Below are 14,326 nucleotides of genomic sequence, written 5' to 3'. Positions count from 1 at the left end.
ATACAGTGTCACACACACACGTAGCACTGCTCCATCCTGCAGATGTGGTTTCTCCTCTCTTACAGGCAGAGTTACTTCCCTTCATCCCTCCTCCTCCTCCTCCTCCTCTCACACAGACACAGAGCTCTAACAGACCGCTCTTTGAACGGGCAGTGTAAAATGTGAGAGGAGTTTCAGCGATGTGTGGTCTGAGTTCTCTGCAGTCTGTTAAACTCTCACTGCAGCTTCACGTCTCTTCACTTTAAACAAACAAAGAGAGAGAATCTGCAGCGAGAGACTAAGATCAAACAATCAGTCCAGTCGGACGGCGCCGGAGAACCATGCAGGAAACGCTGACTCCTCACATTCAAAGAGAGCGATAGAGGCTGCAGTAACATTAATGTTTACAGTCTGTCTGTGATTGGACGACAGGCAGGAGACTGGTCCTTCACACCTGTCGGATAGCTCTGCTCACACCTGTCCGGAGTCTGACTGCACACACACACACACACACACACACGCACACACACACACACACACACACGACCCTGTAGCTCTGTGACACACAGACAGCAACGCTTATGTTTTATGCGTCTGCGTTCAAACAGGTCTGTGAATGACCTGACCCCCCACAGCCTGAACACACAAACACACACACACAAACAAACAAACACACACACACACACACACACACACACACACACACACACGCACACACACACACGCAGAGTCTCTGTGTCAAGCCGCGAGCTGCAGTTTTTCCAGGAAAAAACACTGACGAAAAGCAGGACTCATAACCACTCTCTCTCTTTCTATGTGTGTGTATTTGCGTGTGTGTGTGCGTGTGTGTGTGTGTGTGTGGGCTGAGATGGGGGGGTTGGCTGACTTTTTGATGAACTCTCGCCTCTCCACTCTTCACATAAAACAAAGACAAGTTGCAGAATAACAACAACCGCTCAGACATAAAGTACACACACACACACACCCACACACACACACACACACACACACACGCTGCTGCAGGATGCATCCACAGAAACAAGCAGAAGGAGCATTAATACTGTTAAAATTAGTGATATCACTTTTAATGAAGTCGATGCAGAAGAGAGATCCCCTGCTGATGTTTACCTCTGCAGACTTTTGACCTCTGACCTCTGACCTTTTACCTATCTGCTGATCATCATAATTAAAGTGTTCAGATGAGGTCATATGATCTTAACGAGCATTAAAGTCTCAGTGATCACCTGGGTGATGCTCTGAGGGGTCAGAGGGGGGCACAGGTGTAACCTTAGAGCCCTGAGTCATGTGACAGTCAGTCCAGCAGCAGCTACGGCGGTGGAGGTGAGGGGGTCTCATGCTCAGGTGTAGAGAGCTGCATCAGCCAATAACATCCATCCAGGCGAAGTAAACACTGAGTCAGACTGACGTTCCTCAGGAGAGCGTTATATAAATATATTAAATTTAGAGTGTAAATTATTGATGTGACGAAGGTGTCAGGTGTTGTTCGGCAGGCTCACCTGTCCGTTTAAACGTGTTGTTGTTTCATGAATCTGATACCTGACAGCCCCGACACTTGATATCATAAACTTTAACTTATAATCCACCTGCACACCTGCACACCTGCACACCTGCTCACCTGCTCACCTGCTCACCTGCACACCTGCTCACCTGCTCACATGCACACCTGCTCACCTGCTCACATGCACACCTGCTCACCTGCTCACCTTGACACCTGCTCACCTGCTCACCTTGACACCTGCTCACCTGCACACCTGCTCACCTTGACACCTGCTCACCACACAACAAAATACAAATTTACAAAAGTCTGTTTGTTAAATTCTGGTCAAAATATCTTGTTAAACCGCAGATCCAAAATAAATCCAAGGTGTCACAGGTGACATGGACATAATGGAGCTTATTTTTCAAAATAAAGGTTGCCTCTTGCTCCTCTTACTTTTATTTTTGGCGGGTCGTCCTGAGACATGATGGAGAGTCTGTGGACTGAAACATAAACATGAGATGATGACAGACTGTAATGTGGACTACTGTAGGCTGTGAGATAAGACCCCCCCTCACACACACAAACACACACACACACACACACGCACACACACTGTAGTATCTCTGCTTGGCAGTGAACACATCATCCTGGATGAAGACTAAGAATAGCTGACCTCTTCTTCATCACATCCAGCAGGCTGACTAACACGCCTCCTCAAACGCAGCGTCACATTGATCCCTTCTCTCCTTCATTTCATCCCTCCATCCTTCACTCCTTCATCTGATCCTTCCTCTCCTTCACTCCTTTCATCCCATCCCTCCATCCTTTCATCTGGTCCCTCCTCTCATCCTCTCAATCACTACTTCATCTGATCCCTCCATCCTTAACCCTTCAGCTCATCCCTCCTCTCCTTCACTCCTTCATCCCATCCCTCCTCTCCTTCACTCCTTCATCCCATCCCTCCATCCTTCATCCTTTCATCTGGTCCCTCCTCTCCTCCACTCCATCACTCCTACATCTGATCCCTCCATACTTTCATCCTTCATCTGATCCCCTCTCTCCTTGATTCCTTCATCACATCCAGCCTCTCATTTACTCATTCACTCCTTCATATCATCCTTCCCCTCTTTCATCCTCTCATCCGAGGAAGAAGCGAGAAAGTCAAAAAGCTCTCTCTCCTCTGTCTTCCTTTTTTCTCTTTCATCCTTCATCACTCTGTTTCTGTTTCTTCTGTATGTTTGTGTCTCACATTGTCCTCTGTCAACACACACACACACACACACACACACACACACACACACACACACACACACACACACACTCATGCACAGGTGATCACATGGAGGAATAAAAACAGAGCGTCTGATCAATAATGGATGTGGTCTCTGTATCAGGGTGAATTGATCCGTCTGCTGGTGATGAATGTTTTAATGTGTGTGAGTGACAGATCTGGGTCACAGACGCTCACGGACTCGTCTGTTTGTCTCCGTCACAGTTTGTCAGAGTCTGTTTCTCTGTTTTCAGTTTCTAATGAAGCCGACGTTCACTTTCATTAAAGAGAAATTTAATCAAACTGCTGCAGAAACCTGCAGTCTGAGTGTGTGTGTGTGTCTGTGTGTGTGTGAGCGTTTCTCTCTGTTTCTCTCTGTATGAATATTTAACCGCTGCCCCGTGTTCAACCCTCTGTGTTTGGCCCTCTGTGCTTGTTGCAGAAGCTGAGGAAGCTTCTTCAGGAGAAACATGCTGCAAGTTCAGAAATGATGCACTTTCATAAACACATGGAGAAGTCAGAAACAAAACCAGACATGCTGCAAAAAGACAAAACACTGCATTAACAGTGATCCTGCTGCAAGTTGATAAATGATGCAAATCCAAAAGTCAAGCATTTTCATCTCTCTTCTCTTCTCCAAAGAAAATAGGGATGTAGGGAGAGTTGGAGTGTACAGCCTAAAGAAGCGGGGGGGGGGTGAGCTCCCTCTCTGTACATGTCTCCCTGTCCCATCTCTGTGACTCACTGCAGACTCTCTTACTTGTTCCACTCTTCCCTGATTGAGGTGGGGGAAGAAGAGGGAGGTAGAGCGTGCCGCCTTACATGCTTGGGTAATGGGGGACATTTGGGGCTGTGTGGTATGTTCTGTATCTCTGTGTTTGGCCCTCTGTGTTTGGCCCTCTGTGTTTGGCCCTCTGCGTTTGGCCTTCTGTGTTTGGTCGTCTGTGTTTGGCCCTCTGTGTTTGGCCCTCAGTATTTGGCCCTCTGTGTTTGGCACTCTGTGTTGGTCTTCTGTGTTTGGCCCTCAGTGTTTGGCCCTCTATGTCTGGCCCTTTGTATTTGGCCCTCTGTGTTTTGTCATCTGTTTGGCCCTCTGAGTTTGGCCCTCTGTATTTGGCCCTCTGAGTTTGGCCCTCTGTATTTGGCCCTCAGTGTTTGGCCCTAGGTGTTTGGCCCTCTGTGTTTTGGCCCTCTGTATTTGGCCCTCTAAGTTTCGCCGTATATATTTGGACCTCTGTGTTTGGTCCTCTGTGTTTGGTCCTCTGTGTTTGGCCCTCGGTGTTTGGCCCTATGTGTTTGGCCCTCTGTGTTTTGGCCCTCTGTGTTTGGACCTCTGTGTTTGGTCCTCTGTGTTTGGTTGTCTTTGTTTGGCCCTTGGTGTATGGCCCTAGGTGATTGGCCTTCAGTGTTTGGCCTTCTTTGTTTGGCCCTCTGTATTTGGCCCTCTGTGTTTGGCTCTCAGTGTTTGGCCCTCTGTGTTTGGTCCTCTGTGTTTGGCCCTCTGTGTTTGGTCCTCTGTGTTTGGCCCTCTGTGTTTGGCCCTCTGTGTTTGGCCCAAGGTGTTTGGCCCTCTTTGTTTGGTCCTCTGTGTTTGGCCCTCTGTGTTTGGCCCTCAGTGTTTGGCCCTATGTTTTTGGCCCTCTGTGTTTTGGCCCTCTGTGTTTTGGCCCTCTGTATTTGGCCCTCTGTGTTTTGGCCCTCTGTGTTTTGGCCCTCTGTATTTGGCCCTCTAAGTTTCGCCGTATATATTTGGACCTCTGTGTTTGGTCCTCTGTGTTTGGTCCTCTGTGTTTGGCCCTCGGTGTTTGGCCCTATGTGTTTGGCCCTCTGTGTTTTGGCCCTCTGTGTTTTGGCCCTCTGTGTTTTGGCCCTCTGTGTTTGGTTGTCTTTGTTTGGTTGTCTTTGTTTGGCCCTCGGTGTATGGCCCTAGGTGATTGGCCTTCAGTGTTTGGCCTTCTTTGTTTGGCCCTCTGTATTTGGCCCTCTGTGCTTGGCTCTCAGTGTTTGGCCCAAGGTGTTTGGCCCTCTGTGTTTGGTCCTCTGTGTTGGGCCCTCTGTGTTTGGTCCTCTGTGTTTGGCCCTCTGTGTTTGGCCCTCTGTGTTTGGCCCTCTGTGTTTGGACCTCTTTGTTTGGCCCTCTGTGTTTGGCCCTCTGTGTTTGGCCCTCTGTGTTTGGCCCTCTTTGTTTGGTCCTCTGTGTTTGGCCCTCTGTGTTTGGCCCTCGGTGTTTGGCCCTATGTGTTTGGCCCTCTGTGTTTTGGCCCTCTGTGTTTTGGCCCTCTGTGTTTGGTCCTCTGTGTTTGGTCCTCTGTGTTTGGCTCCAGTGCTTGCCCCTCTGTGTTTTGGCCCTCTGTATTTGGCCCTGTAAGTTTGGCCGCCTATGTTTGGCCCTCTGTGTTTGGCCCTCAGTATTTGGCCCTTTGCCTCAGAGTTAGTGTTCAGAGGAACAAACAGTAGAGTTGCAGCAACTCTGCCAGTACAAACACTGTCTCTGTGTTTGGACACATTTTAACATCGACCTACAGAGAACGCCAGCTTGCACAACAAGACAAAAAACGTGAGAGAGAGAGTGAGAGATAGAGAGAGAGAGAGAGAGAGAGAGAGAGAGAGAGTGATAGATAGAGAGAGGGAGGGAGAGAGATGATAAACATTTAAAAGGGCAAAAAGCTTTGACTTCTTGTTGAACTTGAAGTCAGGATTTGTTGGTGAATTAAAGTGACAGGGACACCAGTTCATTCTTTTATAAAAGTCTTAAAGTTATCTGGTTTATTGTACGCTGCAAAGCTCCTGAAGTCCAGCAAGGTGATAACTTTTATCTGTGTGCACAGGATAAAAAGCTATTTGTGTGTGCTGTCTCTTCTTGTGTGTGATGACCCGACATAAACATCCACTTCTGGCTCCAACACAACGTTAACTCTGATAAGAACAGAAGCATATCAGGTCTCTCACAGCTGCTTCTGTGGGCTTAATAAGCCAAAGAATCAGGTCACTTCTTGGTTCATTACATCCCCAGAGGAGTGCCCGTTCATCTGTTTCTACTGAGTCTCAGTTTCACTGTAAACAGTTCCACAGAAACTGATGTTCTTGTAATTAACAGTTTGCTGAAATAACAACATCATGATGCAGATTAATCAAAAGTCAAAAGTCAAGCTTTGTCAGGTCTGTCCTCAAGAGGAGAAGAAAACTACTTTTACCATGTTTGTTTGTTGAATGGAGGCCTATGAATGTCATTTCGCTAGATTGTGTTCCTCTTGCTTTGCTCTCCATACTGACTAAAATCCAGACCCTTGCCTACAGATTCAACATTTTTCTGTAGAACCTTTCAATAGAAATGTAGTACGAACAGTTGTATGTGAAAATGTTCTTGTGTTTCACTGTTTTTGACATAATGTCTGTCTCCACTCGTCCCTCTGTCTCAGCTCACTGTGTCTCCTCCAGCTGAGACAGAGCTGAGTATTGATCCAGAGTTGTTTCGATTCACACTCTTTCTCCATGTTCTTCTTTTTTAAGAGCAGTTGAATGAGTGTTTTTACCCTCCCTGGCACAGAGACAGAGTGATCATCTGTCTGTAATAAGACTCTCTGAGTCTTTTTAAAGAACCAGGATCCTTTAATCTGCAGCCAGAGGTCCGATCATTGATCATATCTGAGTATCCTCTTCATCGTTCTCTCATCGCTCATCTTCACGTTCACACCTTTGGCCTCCTCTAAGATGACTGCACTTTAATGAACACTGTTAGCAGTAATGATCATTTCTCAGCAGCAGGAACAGAGCCAGAGCCAGACTCAGGTCACAGCCTCTCAGTGAGGGAGGTTTCCTCCTCTCTGCACGTCTGCTTCACTTTACTTCTACTTTGTGTCCTCCTGTCTCCTCCCCTCTTCTTCTTTCAGTCCTCCTATCTGTCGTTCTGTCTGTCTCTCTTGTTGTTCACACCTTGATGAAGACGTCTCCTCTCTTGTTTGGGGTTCAGATGTGACTGAGCATGTATAGAGGGGGGATTGGATGTGATTAGCAGTCCTTGTGTAGAGCGATAGACTGATAGTGAAAGCAGCTCTGTTATCAGTGATCACTTAGATACAAACACAGCGAGCTTCTCCGCTCTGCTGCAAACTAATTAATAATCTGAGTGTTGCTGCTAACGCTGCAGACTCACTGCAGCAGCATCCAGGCTGTAAGATAACACTGAAGCCCCAAAACCTGAAGTTCCTCCAGTGTCCACTAGAGTGTGTCTCCTGCAGTGAATTAGTCCCCATAGAGCCCCATGTTGAAATGTTACAGCAGAAATAAACATGTTTACAGCCTGGTTCAAAAATACTTGGGGCCCTATAGCTCATCTCTCTCTTCATGACAACTGTACGGCTGAATTTATAAACAACTCGCCTGTTGACAGCAGGTTACGGGTTAAAGGGAGGGAGGAGTAGGGAGCCCAGATTAGCTAAACAAACATAAAGCAAACACTATGGAGGAAATTAAATTACAAAGGATTGCAGCCTATAATAGCGACATAAATTGTGCATCACTTCCCCTCACTATCTGCTCCATGTGAAGGTCAAAATCACAAAGAGTATTGGGTTAATGATATTAAAGCACAAACACGCCTATAAAGTTCTGCAGCTTTGTGCAGTCTGCTCTTGTTTTGTGTCTGATTTTGGAGACGGGCTGTTAGCATCTCCATTCTCGTCTGCACAGAGCTGTGAACTATCTTCCTAATGGAACTCAGATCTGTGTGAAGTAAACTCAGGCCTGAACTGTTTGTAATGAGCAAAACAATCTGCTTTTGGAGTATGCAAGATTTATTTTCAAGCTTCTTAAAACAGGGTTCCCACGCATCCTGGAAAACCTGGAAAATAGTTGACCAGTTTTCCAGTACAGGAAAACACCTGGAAAATGGGAGAAAGAGTAAACTGTTTTGTGTGTTGAAAACCCTTTTACACACAGTGTTTTTATGAGCATCCTTATAAATGCCCAATTTTTTGCATTTATTCTGTTACAAAACCATTCTCACCCTAACCCTAGGGTTATGGTTGTGATAAGGGTTAGGGTCGTGATTAGGGTAGGGGTTATGATTAGGGTTAGGGTTAGGATTAGGGTTATGATTAGGGTTAGGATTAGGGTTAGGGTTAGGGTTAGGGTTAGGGTTAGGATTAGGGTTAGGGTTAGGGTTAGGATTAGGGTTATGATTAGGGTTAGGATTAGGGTTAGGGTTAGGATTAGGGTTAGGGTTAGGGTTGTGATTATGGTTAGGGTTGGGGTTAGGATTAGGGTTAGGGTTGGGGTTAGGATTAGGGTTAGGGTTAGGGTTATGATAAGGGATAGGTTTATGGTTAGGGTTAGAGTTAGGGTTAGGGTTAGGGTTATGATTAGGATTAGAGTTAGGATTAGCGTTAGGGTTAGGGTTAGGGTTAGGGTTAGAGTTAGGGTTAGGGTTAGGGTTAGAGTTAGGGTTAGGGTTAGGGTTAGGTTTAGGGTTAGAGTTAGGGTTAGGGTTAGAGTTAGGGTTAGGGTTAGGGTTAGAGTTAGGGTTAGGGTTAGGGTTAGGGTTAGAGTTAGGGTTAGGGTTAGGGTTAGGTTTAGGGTTAGAGTTAGGGTTAGGGTTAGAGTTAGGGTTAGGGTTAGGGTTAGGGTTAGAGTTAGGGTTAGGGTTGGAGTTAGGGTTAGGGTTAGGGTTAGGGTTAGGGTTAGAGTTAGGGTTAGGGTTAGAGTTAGGGTTAGGGTTAGGGTTAGGGTTAGAGTTAGGGTTATGATTAGGATTAGAGTTAGGGTTAGGGTTAGGGGGTTAGGGTTAGGGTTAGGGTTAGGGTTATGATTAGGATTAGAGTTAGGATTAGGGTTAGGGTTAGGGTTAGGGTTAGGGTTAGAGTTAGGGTTAGGGTTAGGGTTAGGGTTAGAGTTAGGGTTAGGGTTAGGGTTAGGGTTAGGTTTAGGGTTAGAGTTAGGGTTAGGGTTAGGGTTAGGGTTAGGGTTAGAGTTAGGGTTAGGGTTATGATTAGGATTAGGGTTAGAACCAGAACTAAACTTAAGCAAACAGAAGCAGAACAAAACTAATCCAGACAGAACCAGAACCAAACTCAAGCAAACAGAACCAGGACCAAACCCAACCAGAACCAAACCAGACCCGTACCAGAACCGAAGCAGAACCGAAGCAGAACCGAACCATATCAGAACCGAACCATATCAGGACCGAACCATATCATAACCAAACCATACCAGAACCGAACCATACCAGAACCGAACCAAAATCGAATCAGAACCGAACCAAAATCGAATCAGAACCGAACTAGAACTGTACCCGAACCGAACCAGAACCGAACCGAACCAGAACCAAACTCAAGCTAACAGAACCAGAACCAAACTCGAGCAAACAGAACCAGAACCAAACCCAACCAGAACCAAACCAGACCCGTACCAGAACCGAACCAGAACTGAACCAGAACCGAACCAGAACTGAAACAGAACCGAACCAGAACCGAACCGAACCATACCAGAACCGAACCAAAACCGAACCAGAACCGAACCAGAACCGAACCAGAACCAAACTCAAGCTAACAGAACCAGAACCAAACTCAAGCAAACAGAACCAGACCAGACCCCTACCAGAACCGAACCAGAATCGAACCAGCACCGAACCAGAACAGAACCAGAACTGAACCAGAACCGAACCAGAACCGAACCATACCAGAACCGAACCGAACCAGAACCGAACCGAACCAGAGCCGAACCAGAACCGTACAAGAACCAGAACTGAACTCAAGCAAACCGAACCAGAACCAGAACCAGAACCAAACTCAAGCAAACAGAATCAGAACCAACTCAAGTAAACAGAAACAGAACCAACTCAAACAAACAGAACCAAAACCAATATGGAGCAATCATTATTAATGTCCTCAGGTTGGCATTGAGAAAAATCAGATGCCTCAGCTTGGATGGGCTGATCAGATTTCTCCTCTCAGTGAGTATTTGCCCGGTCTTTGAGAAGACTCTCTCTGAAGGAACAGATGAAGCCAGGATACACAGCCTCCCCTCCTCTATCCTCACATGTGATTGGCCGCTGGGGCTGAGCACTGTGAGAGCTAAGCAGCAAAAGGAAAAAACTGGGAGCCGGCTCTGTCTTGATGCAAACTTTTGATCATGACACATCACTAATGTGCTTAATCTGTGTTACAATTATGAGGGGGTCCTTGGACAACTTTCTCACCTGTAAGGGGTCCCTGGCTCCAAAAAGTTTGAGAACCCCTGCTCTACCTAGGAGTAGGTAGGAGTAGGAGTGCAAACTAACTCACTCGTTTTTTATGAATATTCATGTTAAAGCTTTTTTAATGTACATTGGAAAGATCTAAATATAAATACAGTTGTTTTACATGACAAAGATTTTTTTTTTTTTTTTTAATTTTTAATTTTATTAATGAAGTAATGTTGATAAATTAACAGCACACACCTCTTCTGTCACATGCTGCCCAGATTTTTAGGCTGTTTTTAGCTGGTTTGGAAGGCGTATATTGCCTAAAATGTGAAATAAACCATTTTAATTGTATATGTTGATTACACCTATTAAGCCAAGCAAAGACGTTTCATACCAAAAAAATACTTTTGACATTTTTTTTTAGATGTTTGAATTTTAAAAAGGGTCAATTTGACCTGCAACATAACAGAAGGGTTAAAGAAAAGGTTACTTAATGGTACACAGTCAAGTAAATAAATCTTGTGGAGTTCAGTTTAAGACAAGTGAACAGACAAGGGGGTAGCTCTGCAAATTGGTTGCAGGCAGTCAGGTCCTCCGTATGTGACAACTATCAATGCTACCATATGCTGAGCTCAACTACCGTACAGGTAGCTGGCACGATGGTGAAAATAGCTGGCACAAAGGAAAGCTCCACAGCTGCACAGAAACTGCACATTGCTGGATGCAGTAGAAGTCTTTATGCAGGAACACAGTTTAACCTTTTACCCTCTGGGACGCCTCCAAACATCAGACTGTGTCTCACATACTGATGAGGCGTATATTCCAGATTTACTGTAATTCGTGACAGGGATCAGCACTGAGGAGAACTCAATGCCAGGTGGTGGAGAGTGGATCTGTTCTTGTTGTTTCATTGGAGACTGATGTGTGAACATTGTGAACGTTGAAATCTGGTCTAAATGTAAACGTTTAATCAGCGTCTACAAACAGATGTTGAAAAAGTTCACCTCTGAGTTGTGACGACGAAAAACAGTCACCGAGCTCGACCTCTGAGCCGTGTTTGTGACGCCTTGTCATGCCGTTCATCGTGCTCCAAGAAGTCTGAACTCTGGACTGCTTTCACAGCTGGACCTCTGCCGACCCCTCGTCCTGTCCCGTCATCACATACGGGCACTTTGCTGCAAAATCTGACAAGGGGACTGCAAAACTGCTGAACCAGAGGACGAGGGTGTCTAAAAAGTCAGTTCACTAAGCAATAAGTGACACCATGATGACTGTGTTTATTATGTATACGCTGCTGAAGTTTGACCCTGACCTTTGACCTCTGAGGCCGAGCGTCAGAGAGAGAAAACACCTCTTATGCTGCTCAGAGTTTTAGTGTCTCTGTGAGGTCCAAAGTCACCCCGGCTCATTAACATGCTGCTCGTTATGAGCTGCACATGTTCAGATCTGTGTGTAATGATGTGCACACAGAGGGGGGGGGGGGGGGGGGGGGTCACCTCTCTGTGCATGTGTGTGTGTGGCATAGTAATGTCTCACACACACACACACACACACACACACACATACACATACAGGAGTGTGTGTCGAACACCTTCTGGGATCATTTATCACAAAGGTTATCACTGCATTAACAACGTGTGTGTGTGTGTGTGTGTGTGTGTGTGTGTGTGTGTGTGTGTGTGTGTGGATGTGTGTGTGTGTGTGTGTGTGTGTGTGTGCGTGTGTGTGTGTGTGTGCATGTGTGTGTGTGTGTGTGTGTGTGTGTGCATGTGTGTGTGTGTGTGTGTGTGTGTTCTCCAGAGTAATTAGTTTTTTTCTCCTGATATTTTAACATCACTCTGATTACTCTCTGCTCTCTCTCCTCATTAATCTCCTCTCTGCCCTCCTTCTCTTCCTCATCCTCCTCCTCCTCCCTTCCTCTCCTCTTCCTCAGATGAAGGTCAGACGGTGTGCAGCAGTCCTCCGGAGCTGGCGGGTCAGCGGCTGGCGGAGGTGGGGATGCAGCTGCGGGCCGACTGTCACCAGGGTCTGGGATACTGGGACTATCTGTTCTTCATCGCCATCGGCTTCGTCATCTTCTCGGCCGGCACGGTGTCGGCGTGGGTGATGGGCGTGCTCATGGTGCTGTACGAGCGCTACAGCAAGAGGAAGAGCGAAGAGCTGGACAGTGACGATGAGGAGGAGAGAGGAGGACTGGGAGGGGGAGGAGGAGGAGGAGGAGGAGGAGGGGGGAACCAGGGGAACGGAGACCTGAGCAAACCCAGCATGCAGGTGTGACAGACTGATGTGGCAAGGACACAAGGAGACAAGGACATGAGGACAGACGTGATGACAGTGTGACCTAAGGCCACCTGTCTCCCTGTGGGACAGTTAGAGAACGTCACAAACATCTTCATCATGTCAGAGGATCTGAAGAAGTCTGTGAAACTCCTCTTCACCAGGACGGACAGACAGAGCAATAATGAGAACAGAACCACCTCTGAGAATATTGAGAGCAATAACTACACACACACTCACACACACACACACACACACCATTCGCACACGCTGGCACACACACACACAAACACATTAGCAATCAGTTTTAGTGTTGAGAGGTGATTTTTCTGAAGCCTTAAGGCAGCTCACTGACAGCTGTGATCGCTCATTTATTCTGTGCACACACTCACACACACTCTGAATGTACAAGCACTGAATGAGCCACAGCTCGGCGAGGCGGATCAGACTGCAGACCCGGTTCTGTTCTGGACCATCATGTGACTCTAAAGGTTCTCAGTGGAGAGTTCAGGAGCAGGTTCTGGATTTAAGTAACCAATGAGAGGCCTTCTGGTTTGTTTGTTTGTAGTCTGAGTAGAATTGACCAATCAGGTGTCAGCAGGAAAAATGGTCTGTATGGAGAGCAACAGCAGGTGTTCTAGAATTCTGACATCAAAGACAGAATTCCAGAATTCTGTCTTTGATGTTCAAATTCTGAGAACAAATGGAACATTCCGTGAAGAAGGTCAGAGCTAAAAAAACATCAGTGTCTCTAATCCTCTTCTATAGACCTCCATTCAACAAACAAACATTGTAACGGTAGTTTTCTTCTCCTCACCATCAGCAAAGAAAAAAATTATGTTTCTTTAAGATTTTTATAAATTCCTGAAACTGCAGTCACAGGGTCCGACTAATTGAGTCACAGCTCGACTCTTTTTCATATTCTCCACAGCACAGATATTTTAAGAGTGTTATATTTAACTCTTTAAATCAAGCAGAAAGAGACATTTTATGAAAACACAACTTCAACATTTATAGGACCAAATCTGCAAAAGATATGGTGCACTTCTTTGTCCACAGGGGGCGCTGAAATCACCCTAACCCAACCTAAAGTTTCTCACAGACTGAAGCCTTGGTGTAACTTACTATTTACAGTGAAACTGAGACTCACCTAAAACAGATGAACGGGCGCTCCTCTGGGGGATGTAATGAACCATAAATGACAGCGTTTGTTTTGCAGACATATCTGGAGAATGAATTCACTTCTTTTTAATCTGAACACATGGTCGCTGCTCAAGTCGCTAACTGGACTGTAAACATGCAGCACACAGGAAAAGGAAGTCTTGACTGAGTCGTTCATCACTTACCGCTGAAATACAGATAAGTTAGCCATCATTTCTGTAGATAAACATCATAGTCAGACTTCAGCTGATAGGTTCTAAAAAGCCGAATTTAATGATTTGGCATGTGTCGGCCTCAACAGTCGTGTTCCTGTGAAACTCCACAGAGAGCCTTTCAGAGCAACATAACACCCTCAACCTGTTTTAACCTGCAGCGATGTACAGGTGTGCTGCACAGGGGTGTGTCTGTACACTGTGACATCACTGGAGGTGTGGTTACTGTTAAAACACCTCCAACCACAACCATCAGTCCTCAAGTCTCCATCCAAATGCTTTAAATGAAAATCAGCAAAATGTGGGAAATCACTGCTTTTACATCCAGGATCAGGTAATCCAGCAAACGTTAGTCCTACTTCTTATTCACGTCCCAAGGCAAGCAAACTAACGACAACTTACTCTGTATGTTGTCATGAAATCTGCAGGATGATAGAGGTGAAGGTGGAAAAGGTTGTAGCCCTTTTGCGGACACATTTGTTCCACATTTCCTGCGGACTGGAGTGTCCACAAACTCCCCGCCTATTTTACGAAATCCAAAAACCACCCAAATGGGTGGGGAAACTCTCTTTTGGTGCAGGTAAAGTTCCTCGCTTTCATCTTTCACCTCCTCCGACATCATTTAATCTGCAGTAAAAGCCACACATCACAGTAAAGGCTAGCCAACTGTTTTTTGAGTCTCCTTCTGCTGCAGCTTCAGAATTCTGTCTTTACAGTCAAAGACAACATTCTAGAATTCTGTCTTC

The 14,326-nt window shown here is 45.9% G+C and overlaps 1 protein-coding gene across 1 annotated transcript in view; it reads left to right on the top strand.

Annotated features, from left to right (window-relative positions):
* The window catches only part of LOC117828612 (leucine-rich repeat-containing protein 52-like), a gene marked incomplete at its 3' end in the record, with an annotated part of 17,752 nt that extends 5,641 nt beyond the window's left edge, over nt 1-12,111 (top strand). The window contains exon 2 of the mRNA XM_034705795.1: nt 11,864-12,111. Within this exon, the coding sequence (XP_034561686.1) occupies nt 11,864-12,111 (248 nt within the window). The remainder of the gene's footprint in view (nt 1-11,863) is intronic.
* Nucleotides 12,112-14,326: the final 2,215 nt, after the last annotated feature.

The sequence above is a fragment of the Notolabrus celidotus genome, chromosome 2, assembly GCF_009762535.1.
Source record: "Notolabrus celidotus isolate fNotCel1 chromosome 2, fNotCel1.pri, whole genome shotgun sequence".
In the NCBI taxonomy this organism is placed as follows: Eukaryota; Metazoa; Chordata; class Actinopteri; order Labriformes; family Labridae; genus Notolabrus; species Notolabrus celidotus.
The sequence above is the reverse complement of the archived record's forward strand: the minus strand, read 5'-3'. Positions and strand labels throughout refer to the sequence as shown.